Genomic DNA, 12,196 nt, shown 5'->3' on the forward strand with positions numbered 1-12,196 from the left:
GCTGCCCTTTCCAGCACAGAGTGGAGATATTCTATAAAATAGGGGTTACTCAGCTATTTTTCTAGGTGTTTTTTACAGGGATGAATAGATTTGGAAGGTGGATGTTCCCTGAGGAGGCCAAGGCTCTTCCCTCTGCCCTTTTCCTCCTCCTCCTACCCGAGCTCCTCTCGGGGTGTGTCACTCTGGGGCTTCTGAGCCTTCAATTATTGTTTGATTTCCAACCCCTTTGCAAACCCCACGGGTGAGCTGTGATCCACTGTGATCCACCCCAGGGAGCAGCTGCAGCATCCAGCTAAAAACAAAGCCGTGCTGGCTTTGGATCCAAAGGAAGTGCAAGCAACTGTTTCAAAATTATTGTTWAAAAATATATTCTAAAGCTACATTAAGAGAATTTGGGTTTGAGATTGAATAATCTGGGATCCTGTGAGTGTCTTGGGAATTTCCTGGAGCAAAAGGGGATCAGGGACCTTGTGGCTCTGCACAACTCCCTGACAGGAGGGGACAGCCAGAGGGGTYGGGCTCTGCTCCCAGGGGAGGTTTGGGTTGGATATTGGGGAAATTTCCCCATGGAAAGGGGGTCAGGCCTTGGCAGGGGCTGCCCAGGGAGRKTTGGAGTGCCCATCCCTGGAGGTGGCACTCAGAGCTCTGGGCTGGGTTCAAGGTGGGGAACAGGCCCAGGTTGGATCTGATGATYMTGGAGGGCTTTCCCAACCTCAGGAATTCTGGGATTTACACATCACGGAGGTTTCTCACTGCACCCCACCAATGGAACACCCCTGCAAGCTTTATGTTCATCTGACAGAAGTGATTGGAAAAAGCCAAATCCAGCTGGGAGAAAACCTGGAGGAGCTGTGAATGCCCAAACTTCACCAAGCATTTCACCTCAGGCTGACCTCGTTAGAGAGTGAGAATTCCAATTCCAATTCCAATTCCAATTTCAATTCCAATCCCATTATTTTCACTGACATCATTGACCTTTTAAGGACAAGTCTAAGCCAAGCCCAGGACTCGAAAGGACTCCAAGGGTTTTCTCTCCCCTGCATTCCTGCTGGATGAACCACGCCAAGCTCTCACCCATTTTGCATAAATCCCTTGCAGCAGAGCTATGGGGTCAAAATTACAGCCTTTCCATCTCAGCCCTGCCCTACAAAATTCAGGAATTCAGGAAGAGCTCCCAGGSGTTAATCACCACCCTTGGAGCACAAGGTGCCATCAGGGTATGCAAACACCAAATATTTCACAGCTTCACAGGTTTCCTTCCATCTTACAAAACCTTTCACAGGTGAGTTTAAAATTCTTTCAAGACTTTTCAGTCCCTGTTGGGGATCTGTGCCACCCAAAATGGTTTCACTTTAGAAAGCTGAATATTTAAATTGCACAAAATCCCTTCAATTCATTGCTTTGGCATCAAGCTTTGGGTTTTGTTGTGGAACAGAAACTCTGGCAAGTTTTAAAATTCATTTCCTCTTTCTGATATGGCTTAACCAAGTTCCCATCCTAAGTTTGGGGGGAAATACAGACTCTGACAGCAAAAGATTCTCTATTCCAAGCTGATGTTCTGGAAAGAACTCCAGGAAACATTCCCAAATCCCTCTGGACCCACCACAGGAACCTCACTCCTACATTTCCCTGCTCTGGGAGATGCAGATGAAATAAATGGCCTTGAGTAGAGAGAAATCTGCAGGAGGAGCAGTTTGTTTGCATTAAATCCTTTAACACCAAATTCAAAGCAGTTTTTGCCTTATTTTTCCTTAGCCTGGCATTAACTTGAATATTAAGAATTGAATATTAAATTTAAATATTATGGGCACAAAGAGTTTTTCCCGAGTTTTCAGCCACCTTTTTCTTGGAGAGGTGACATTCTTGGGTCTGTGCAGGAACAGTGACATCAGGTGGCCTCTCACATTCAGCACAACTTTCATTACTCCTCTTTCACCTGACTCCAACAGGGAATTCATTATTTTGTCCTTTCTGGGCTTGCAGAGTGCAACTGGATTTTAAAGTCAATTAAAAAATGATGGAATGAAATATCTGTGGAGGTTTTTAATAGTTTGCAGCTTATTTATTAATTAATTRTTATGCATATTGCTTTTAATCCACTGGTACAGGGATGGGATACAGTAAAATATCCAACACATTTCAGAGGATTTTCCAGTCTTTCCAGGGAAGTTTTTTGTGTACAAAGGAACAGAAATTACAGTCTTGAGCTTCCTCAAAATATGAATATGTGGAATAATTCATCAATATCATAAAAGGCTTCAAACCTTTGTGCCAAAAAAAAAAAAAAATGGGGAAAACCTTCCCTGTGTAAGAAATTAAAGCTGTAACAGTAGGTAGGGACTCTACCTAAAAATCCAGGAAACTGGAATAAAATCTTCCCCTCTGGACATCCTTCCTTATTTTCTCCACTGCAGAAATTCCATGGAAAGTGCCCTCAGGGATAGGAGAAACTTGTGGAACTTTTATCACAATGTTCCCACCAGAAATTGAACTTTAATTGCTGATTCTCCAGAATATTACCCATAAAATATGAATTGTGGACCATTATTTTGGGGTGCAGTGGGAGTTGTATCATTTTTCATGGCCATGTGATGGTTAATTGTGGTTAGGGGAGTTTTTGCTCCCCAAGGGAATATTTCTTGCACTGCTAAGGCACTGTCCTCACTCTGTCAGCATTTCTGCTCCCTCCCCTCCRGTGGCATCCTGGGAAATGTGGAGATCCTCCAGCATTTCAGCCAGGCTGATCCTTGGAGCTCCATCATCATCTGTGTCGCTCTCCACTGGAATATCTGCATCTAAAAACACACAGAAACCCCTCAAAAAAAATCAGCTAAGCAAAGAAAATAAACCCCAAAACACCTGAGCAACCCCAAGGGAGAAAGGGGAAAAAAATCAAGTAACAACCCCAAAACAATGAACAAACCACAAAACCAACAAACAAAAAATTCCTCCTAAAACCCAACAATTCCCTCAAAAAAATTATTATATATCAAACACCTTCCCTAGGTGCAGAAGAAAATTTCCTTTTCTCTTCCATGTTAAAGGCAAAGAAACAAAACCCATCAAAGAAACAAAACCCACCAAACCCATCTGGTAAGGGGCACCTGTGAAATACTTCACAGCATTTCTCCAGGCATGAGTAGTTTAGAGAATGCAAATACAGAATTTTAGGACAAATATTTCCCCTGAAACATGATTTCAACAGGATTTAGTGACATACAATTAAGGAGTTTAAAGGGCCTTACTTCTGTAAATGTTGACATTCTTCCTTATGGTYTCATCCTCTTCCAGATCTTCCAGGAAGTCCTGGTATTGTCTGTAAAAGATTGGGATGTATTCACTCACTTTTTCTTGGTTTTTATGGACATTTTATGGATATAAAATCAAGTGAAAGCAAAGAAGGCCCCATAGACCTCAGAGCATTCCCACATTTCCACCTCATTCTTGCTGCTGTTTTATTCCYAATTTATTAAATTTCCCTGTGATCATTTATCTCAAATTTTCTGCTTTTTTCCACCCAGTTGGAGCTTCTTCAGAACCAGATTTTTCACTGAACAAAAGAGAGCAGATCCAGCAGATACTGAACCTTTCATCATCTGTGTCTGTGCCTTCTYTGTCCCTTTGCAGCTCCTTCAGTTTCCAGTTCCTGCGGCGCTGCCGTTTGCCGCGGTCGTAGCTCTTCTTGATCAGCACCTGCAGGGAAATGCAGCCCCTTTTTCCACCTCCAGAGCTGCTGCTGCCACTCCCAGAATCCCAAATCAGCACCCAAATCCACACATGGGCAGCTGAAATCGGCTGGATTGGCACTCAGCAATGCTATATTGAATTTATAGGGAATTTATGAATTAAAATGTTGCCAAACACTTGGAAAATGTTCCTGAAGAGAGAGATACACTGGAGCTGTAATTCAGTTTTTACCACACAGTGATTGGTAATTGGAAAAAACCCAACAATAAATGTATTATTTAACCATGGTAACTGGAAAAAAAGCCCAGCAATAAATGTATTACTTAACCATCACTCAAATATTTAAGGAAATAATCCTTAAAAATCAGATGATGCTCAAATTTCACTGTGAATATCCTCTCTTTCTTCAGGCTCTGTTCATTATAAAATCATATTCTCTCCTAGCCCTGGGTAATGGAGAGTTCTTTGTACAGAGAAAGGGATTTTCTTACCACATCAGGAATATGTTGGGGGTTCATCTTGTTGGCAAATTCATCATTTAAGTTGCAGTTGGCCAAGTCAAACCTAAAATAAAAACAGGGGTTTTATTCTGCTTTAGAAAAAAATCCCGAGCTCAGTGTATCGTGCTTGAATTAACGGGCAGCACAGTGCAAGGTGCAGCTCCTAAGGAACAGAAATAATTCTAGATGAATTAATTCCAMAAGATTAAAAATCCCCATTAATGTKYAGCTTTYAKAAGTCTGAGCAGCTGCTCTTCCCAAATCTTGCTCTTTTGGCACTTCCCAACCTCTGCAATCCAAATTGCAACATCACTGAGGTTCTGCCAGGYTCACAATGTTCATGTTTAAACCTTTTTAAGCATCACCTAATTTGCCTAATCTTACAAAAATTTTACATTTGTTTTCCCTGTGAGTGATATTCATTAGCAAACAAATAATAATTGGGTATTTTAAAAATCCTTCCCATCTATTTGTGCCTAAATTGTTATCCCAAGCTGCACTCTGAAGGCAACACTTCAGCTCTCTCATTTCTAACAATTTTCAGAGAAAAACTGCTAAAAAAGAGATTTCCAGGATTAGGACCAGGATGATTCCACCCCTTTTTCTGCTTTCCTTTCAAAATCAGAACAGTTCAACATTTTCTTGATAAGACATGAATTCAGTCATTAAATAATCATTTAAYAAAAGTTTCAGGAAAGAAGAACAGACCCCAAGACGAGGTCCCCAGGATTGAGGATGTGCCCCAGGTGAGTACAGCAGAAATATTGGTGATCCGTGTCCAGCTCTGAGGTTTTCCTGACCCAGGCTTCAGCCAGAGTGTGCTTTGGGAATGGAAAAGAAAACATTTCTTAACCAAACTCAGCCTAACCCAAACATCTGCACTGATTTAAACTGTCATTAAATTGTGTTTCTAAATCAAAYATCACATGTATCCATTGCTACTCTTCATTTCTCATTAAAAAAGGAAGGAAATGGAAATGCCAACTCCCAAAAATTCCCAAAGRCTGTTTTCTACAACTAGACCAAATTTTAGCTTTTAACTGAGAAGGTTCATTAATTCTGATTAAAAATAAATGCTTTTATACTTCAACAAAACCATTTGARTAATTAGAGCTGCAAAGTTAAATATTTCATTAACCAGTAACAAGCAGAGTTTAAACTCTTCAAGAAGAATTTCTGGAAGTGGAATTCACATCGTGCCTGTGCCATTTCCAAATGGTCCACAGGGTCCCCAAAAAAAGCTTTTCCCAGATCCAGAAGAGCTCAGTCTGATTGTGCCAGGCAGATCCAGATCAAGAGTTCAGCTGAGCCTGGCAGGAAGAGCAGCAGAAAGCCCAAACCATGAATCAAACAGAGCAATTCTCACCTTGTTTGATCGAGCCCCTGCCCCAGCACCTTTTTTCTTCTCATGGACCCTGTTGATATCCATGATGATGAACTCCTCCAGCTGCTTGGGGTGGAACAGGCTGTTGAAGGGGTGACGCCAGTAGGTGTTTCCATCGATTTCAGCAACTGGAAAATCATCAGGGAATTTATTGTGAAAAAGGAGCTGTTAAAAAATGAAGGCAACTGCCAGGCACGTTTTATTCATCACTGTAACACAGGTATTTAGGACATGACCCATATTGCCACGAGAGCAGCTGATCTGTGACAGCCTTCACTCAAAACAATGATTCCCTGGATCTATCCTTTCAGAGGGATTCTGCTGGCTGAGCTCAGCAGAACACAAAGCACAGAAAYCTGGTGCTGAAGGGGSTAAAAAACTTCATCCAGAGGAAAARCAGATGGCATGGRATTGTTGAGGAATAAAYCTGACACAGGTAARTGCTCAGCAGAGATAGGAAACAGCCAGGAATTCAACACTGGGCCTTACATTGTTCTGAGGATCCTGTGGAAATCAAGCTTGAGAACTAGGCCTTAGTTCACTATGAAATTTCTACTGAACAAATAAAATTACAACATTAAGGTCCAAAACCCCAAGATTTTGTGGAAAGAAAAAGAAAAATTGTGCCAGCAGAACAATCAGGTGCTGAGAAGAACCCCAGACTYACTCTGCAGAGTTCTGGGGTCGATGAGGTGGATGGTGCTGGTCACTCTGATGCACACACAGATCTGGCTCATGTTCCCCAGGCTCTGYGCCAGTTTGGGTGACAGACACACAACGTTGTCCTGCAAACAGACACCAAACAATTTACCTTCCTATTTCCTTCATTTTAACCAAGCCTTTTGAAATAAAATCCTAAACTTTGTATTTTCATTTTTCCACCCAGGAAGTTCTGCATTTCCTATGCAGATCCCCCCCACCCCCAAACCCCACTACCAATCCCAATCCCAATTCCAACCCCAGTCCCAATGCCAAATCAAACTCTTCCCACTCCCCAAACACCCTGAAAAGGAAGCAGAGGGAAGCTACCTTGCAGATGGGCACGATTTCCACCGAGAAAGTGCTTTTGTAGTTGTAGACATTACTGTGGATATCRTGGGAGATCAGACGTTGGGATGATTTGGATCTGTAAAACATTAAACCAGACTTTTCAGGAAACAAGAAAAACATCACCTGAAACAGGAGATCCTTGGAATAAAATGTCTGTATTGCAAAMACAAATATTAAGGAAATAGAGGCAAATTTTGCCATTTTTGGCTCAGTGGAAAGCACAGGACTTGTACAGAAAGGATTTTGWCTGTTTTGACTAAAGTACAGCTTCCTTACACTAAATTCAAAATTATTTACAAATGAAGAATAAAAGACCTTTCCCAAGAGCTCCTGAGTACTCAAGGCAATGAACAGGAATGCTGTACCTGGATGGAACTGTACACTGAAGGAAGTCCACCATCTTCTGGGCGTGCTGCTTGGAAGAGTAATAAAAATCCAGGCCATCTGAAAAGAAAGGAAACAAATCTATTTCCAGCACTGGGAGTTTTTATAAAATCTAATTCACAAGCTTTTCTCTACACAGCTCCCAGCACACATTCATGAAAACACTCAGCATAAATCCAGGTCATTCTGCTTCAATTCCAAAAAGTCCTCTGACTCACCGTGGATTTCTTTGATTCTCAGAGTGTTTTGATGGAGCCTGTGCTTCAAAATCAGCTGCTCCAAATAGAAAAATGTCTTCTTGTGCACAGTCTATAACCAAAAATAAAACCATCAAGGTTGCTTAAGAACCACCTAGAGCAAAGCAGGATCACTGAAAAATTACCATTTATATGAAGAGATCATCTAGAGAAGGAGCAGCCAAGGAAACAAAAAAAATTCAGAATGCTCCACTCATATCAAATTATTTAAAGCTTCCATTTCTCATTTTTGTGTAACTGTCTTGCTAGAGATATCTATTTCCTTTAAAGAAGTTTTAAGTATTCATGAACTATTTGTCCCACTACCTTAAAAACCAGGAGGGTATTTAGTTACCCATGCAAGATCTTCCTGCCACCATCATTTTAAAGAATGTTAATACTGGACAGCAAAATGTTTTCTAAACTAAACTCAGTAAGAAAAATCCAACAACCTTGAACATAAAATGTATCCCTGTGGCTAAGGGTGAGTACATYTTTTTCTGAGAAATCCACAAAATCACCCAATTCTTTGCCTGATTGCTCTGCTGTGATCAAATGAAAATTGACTTTGCCTCTACCTTTTGCCTGACTTGCACCACAGCTTTCCAGAAATCCTTGGCTTCAATCCTGTGGCAGTCTTCACACATYTGAGACTGAACAACATATTCCACCACAAATACCTGCTGCAGAACTGCCCCATTTATCACCTGCAAAACAGAAATGTTCAAGCTTTCAGTTGCATTTGGGTCACAAATAACAGCAGAATTTTCCCAGCTTTGCTGGAACAGATAATAACTTTCTTCACTCTGATGAATGGCACTTTAATGACAAAATTTAGGCAGGATGAATTTCTAATAATAAGAAGAATGAAAAAATTGTGTTGTTTGCCATAAAAGCTTGTCAAAAGCCACAGGGAGAATGCTGTRCTCCAGATACCTCTTTCTGAACAGTCAGTTTGATCTTGAGCCTCTTGGAATGTGGTTCTGTCCAAATGAATCCTGCATCAATCAGCCGGACCTGCCCGGGGAAGGGACAAGAGCTCAGTGAAACCAAAAYTCCACAAACACAAATTGATGGCTCAGTCTATAGTGAAAAAGTGAAGAAATGAATAATCTTAATTTAAAATATAGGCATTAATATCCCAAATCCAATTAATAATGCTCAGAACATGGAAGTTGATCTGCTTTAACATAAAGGAGCTCAAGCTCAGATCTTTCCCTCTAATAATACTCTGMACCTAAGAGATCCTTTATTCAACTTAAACATGTTACTTTTGATTTAATCTATATATAAACCCTTGCAACCCTTTTCCTTATCATCATAAACTAGTGAGAACAAAYATTGCATAAATAATTTCTAAAATGTGAATAAAAGAAAACTAAAATTAAGGTACATTAAAAACATGTCAGGTTTCCTCAGTTCATCCTGCTCAGCTCCCGTCTCTGCAGTAACAATTGTGATGGTGCTGTGAAATCCTGAGAGGGTCTCAGCTCCTCACCTTGCTCAGGGAAGCTTTGATTTTCTTCAGACACAAAGCCAGGAGCTCCCTYGATTCCAAGGCACACTGGATCCACGTTCCTGGAGGCTGCAGGTACCTGGGAGAGTTTTACAGCACAWGGAAGCTGCTCCAGCACCTTAAATCACTCCAGACATGAGCAGCTATTTCCCAAACTTTCAGCTTAATACCAACAATACAGCTACAACTTTTAGAATCACAGAAAATMATGGARAAGTCTCTAGRATGACTGAGTTGGTTCCCCYAGYACTGCCAAGGCCWCTAAACCACATCCCCAAATGCCACATCCACATAGTTCTTAAATCCCTCCAGGGATGGAGATGCCACTATTGCCCTGGGCTGGACAACACTTTCCAGGAGAAATTATTCCAAATATCCAATCTATCCCTGGTTCCACCCTCCTGTCAGGGAGCTGTGCAGAGCCACAAGGTGCCCCCTGAGCCTCCTTCTTTCCAGGCTGAGTCCCCCCCAGACCTGAGCGCTTCTCCCTCCCTAAATCCCGACACYGATGCCTTCCAAGGGCACTCCAAGTGCACTTTGCCGCCCTCGGCAGCGATTTCCCGGCTGCTCACCTCTCGCACTGCTTGCAGAAGTGCACGGTGCCCTGCTTGGGGATGCCCTCGGTGATGTCCACCTGGGCCCGCAGGCAGCCCACGCACATGTTGGCCGGGTTGGGCGGGATGGGGACGCCGCACTGGCAGCACAGGCTGGGACAGGGGGACAGGGGAGGCACAGTCAGTGTCAGACACAAGGGAACAGTCACAATCACAGCCACAGCCACCCCGGGACCCCCGCCCCCGTTCCCGTCCCCGTTCCCGTCCCCGTCCCCGCTCACATGTGTCCCTGCGCCGGGGCGGCCGGGGCCGGCAGGTACTCCATGGCTGCCAACGGAACACGCGGCGCTTTCCGCCCAGCGCAGGAAGGGGAGGAGGCGGCGGAACGGCCCGGCCCACGGGAGGGGGGAGTGAGGGCGGATCTTCAGGGAATCGTGAGGAGATCGTGAGGGAATTGTGAGAGAATCGCGAGGGAGCCGTGAGGGAGCCATTGGGGAGCCGTGCGGGAGCCGTGAGGGAACCATGGGGGAGCCGTGAGGGAACCATGGGGGAGCCGTGAGGGAGCCATGGGGGAACCGTGAGGGAATCGTGAGGGAGCCATGAGGGAATCGTGAGGGAACCGTGAGGGAGCCATGAGGGAATCGTGAGGGAGGCATGAGGGAGTCGTGAGGGAATCGCGAGAGAGAAGGGAGGGAGCCGTGAGGGAACCATGAGGGAATCGTGAGGGAATCGTGGGAGAATCGTGAGGGAGCTATGGCGGAACCGTGGGGGAGCCGTGAGGGAATCGTGAGAGAGAAGGGAGGGAGCCATGAGGGAACCATGGAGGAACCGTGAGGGAGCCGTGAGGGAGCCACGGAGAGGCGGGCGGGGACCGGGGACCGTGAGGGAGCCATGGAGAGCCGTGAAGGACACCGGAAAGGGTCATGAGGGAGCCATGGAGAGGCGGTCGGGTGCCGTGAGGAGCCATAGGGGAGCTGTGAGGGGACAGTGATGGAGCTGCCATGGAGAGGCGGGCGGGAACCGTGAGGAGCCATGGAGGAGCCGTGAGGGGGCGGTGATGGAGCCGCCATGGAGAGGCGGGCGGGAACCGTGAGGAGCCGTGAGTGAACCATGGAGAGGCGGGCAGGAACTGTGATGGATCTACGCTGTTATAATTCATTAAATAAGAATKAAATAATACTTTGATTTACAAGGAGGAGCGGGTACAATCGGGTCGGTTTCTATTCCATTTGTGATGTACCATATCCACCCTTTGGAAAAGAGGAACTGCCACGGCAAGAAGTTGGAATTAAATTATCTTTAAGGTCTTTTCCAACCCAAGCCATTCTGGGATTCCATGATTCTGTGCTACCAAGGTTTGTTTGTGGATCAACATTTGTTTCCTGCAGGTTACGCTGGACAAAAATAAAGCTGAATTGCATCAACACTTGGTGTGGGGATTCTTTAATGTGCTAACATCCCGATGGAAAGGAAGAGTTCTTTCACTTGGGGACTGAAAATCACAGCCTGTCAAACTGTCTTCCATTTTTTAATTCTTTGGCACATTTTTCTTTGGTGGGCTGCTTGTGTTCACACACAGTTACTCGCTTCTGCTCCTTTGAGATTCAGTTTCTTTCTACTGGTGCCCAGTTAAGTTTTTAGGAGGATGTTGGTGACACCCATTCTGGATTTTCAGCTGTTGAGGTCCTCAGCATTCCCACATTCCTGATAGTTTTGCTCTTTTTCCTGTTGAAGTGGTGATTTGGAGGGATGGAGCAGTTTCCATTCAGACAACAGAAGAGCAGCCAGGATTCAGACAGGGGAGCCAAAGGCAGGGCTGTGAGCAAGGGAGCTGTTTTAGGATCCAGCTCCCAGTGCCATCACTGACATTCTGGGCAGGAACAGATTGTGCSTGGCCTGTGTGTGGGGTGACCATTCCCAGATTTAGTCCAAGATCTYGCTCCCAGTTCAGCTGTAATCAGACATCACCAAGTGGCCTTTTCCTTTGGGAAAGCAGGGCTCTCCTTGCTTTTCACGGATTGCAGCTGGGAAGTTGCAAACCGATCATTTCAGTCCAGCAGCCCACACAGAGCTGGGCCTTGGCTGCCGCTTCAGCTTGTCCTCTGTGCTCTGAACAGGAGGAAAAACATTCCCTGAATCCATGGGGACATGGTGCTTCCAAGGGCTGCTCACTGTGAATTCACTGCACTAAATTTACCGGGATAATGCTCCAGTTATTCCCCAGCGCTTGCCTATTTCTTCAGTTCTTGTGAGGAATCCAATTAGCAATGCAATTTACATTATCACGGCTGAGCTTCAGAGGCTCAAAGGAGCCAGGACAACTCCTTTCAAAGAGCTTTGGGACAAGGATGGGGATATTGTGACATTGCACCTGCAGCCGATGGAGATGAAACTGTGTTGCATCACCAGCTTTAATGAGCGTTGTCACAGCACAAATATCTGAGGGTTGGCTCCCTTTTCCTGTGTGAGTGAAACTTGCCCGTCAAACGTGTTGGATGCGGTGCAGAGATGCCTTTGGAAGTGCTGGCCCGTGTCAGCAGGGGGGGATCATTCCCAGCCTTGCTGGAGCTCAGTGCTGGGTGCTCAGTGTGCCAGGGGCAGAGCTGGTGGGGCTGTGCAGTTGGGGGAACAGTGGATGCAGTTTGGCACTGAAGGGCTTCCTCTGCTTCCTAAATCCCTGGAGCCTTTTAAAAAACACTGCTTGGCCTGTCATGGGCTTATAAACACAGAAATGTTTCTTAGCAGCCTTTACAAGCCAAGATAACCCAAATGGTGTTGGGCTACTCAAACAAGGAGACATCCCAGATTAATGAAGTTCCATTTAGATTCGATATTAGGAGAAAATTCCTCCCTGTGAGGGTGGGGAGGCCCTGGATCCCTGGCCC

At 44.7% G+C, this 12,196-nt stretch overlaps 1 protein-coding gene across 1 annotated transcript; it reads right to left on the bottom strand.

Annotated features, from left to right (window-relative positions):
* Positions 1–2,017: 2,017 nt before the first annotated feature.
* Positions 2,018–9,675, bottom strand: NMD3 (NMD3 ribosome export adaptor). The gene is made up of 15 exons (XM_057386866.1): positions 9,593–9,675; positions 9,330–9,464; positions 8,740–8,836; positions 8,178–8,258; positions 7,820–7,948; positions 7,224–7,314; positions 6,987–7,065; positions 6,601–6,697; positions 6,239–6,356; positions 5,554–5,699; positions 4,896–5,008; positions 4,179–4,251; positions 3,587–3,693; positions 3,246–3,316; positions 2,018–2,795 (listed from the first exon to the last, which is right to left on the bottom strand). The coding sequence occupies exons 1-15, from the start codon at positions 9,634–9,636 to the stop codon at positions 2,662–2,664; spliced, it is 1,515 nt and encodes a 504-aa protein (XP_057242849.1). The 5' UTR covers positions 9,637–9,675; the 3' UTR covers positions 2,018–2,661.
* Between the last annotated feature and the right edge of the window lie 2,521 nt (positions 9,676–12,196).

Source organism: Malurus melanocephalus, unplaced genomic scaffold, assembly GCF_030028575.1.
Source record: "Malurus melanocephalus ecotype Western Australia unplaced genomic scaffold, MMel_1.1 scaffold_1080, whole genome shotgun sequence".
Taxonomy (NCBI): domain Eukaryota; kingdom Metazoa; phylum Chordata; class Aves; order Passeriformes; family Maluridae; genus Malurus; species Malurus melanocephalus.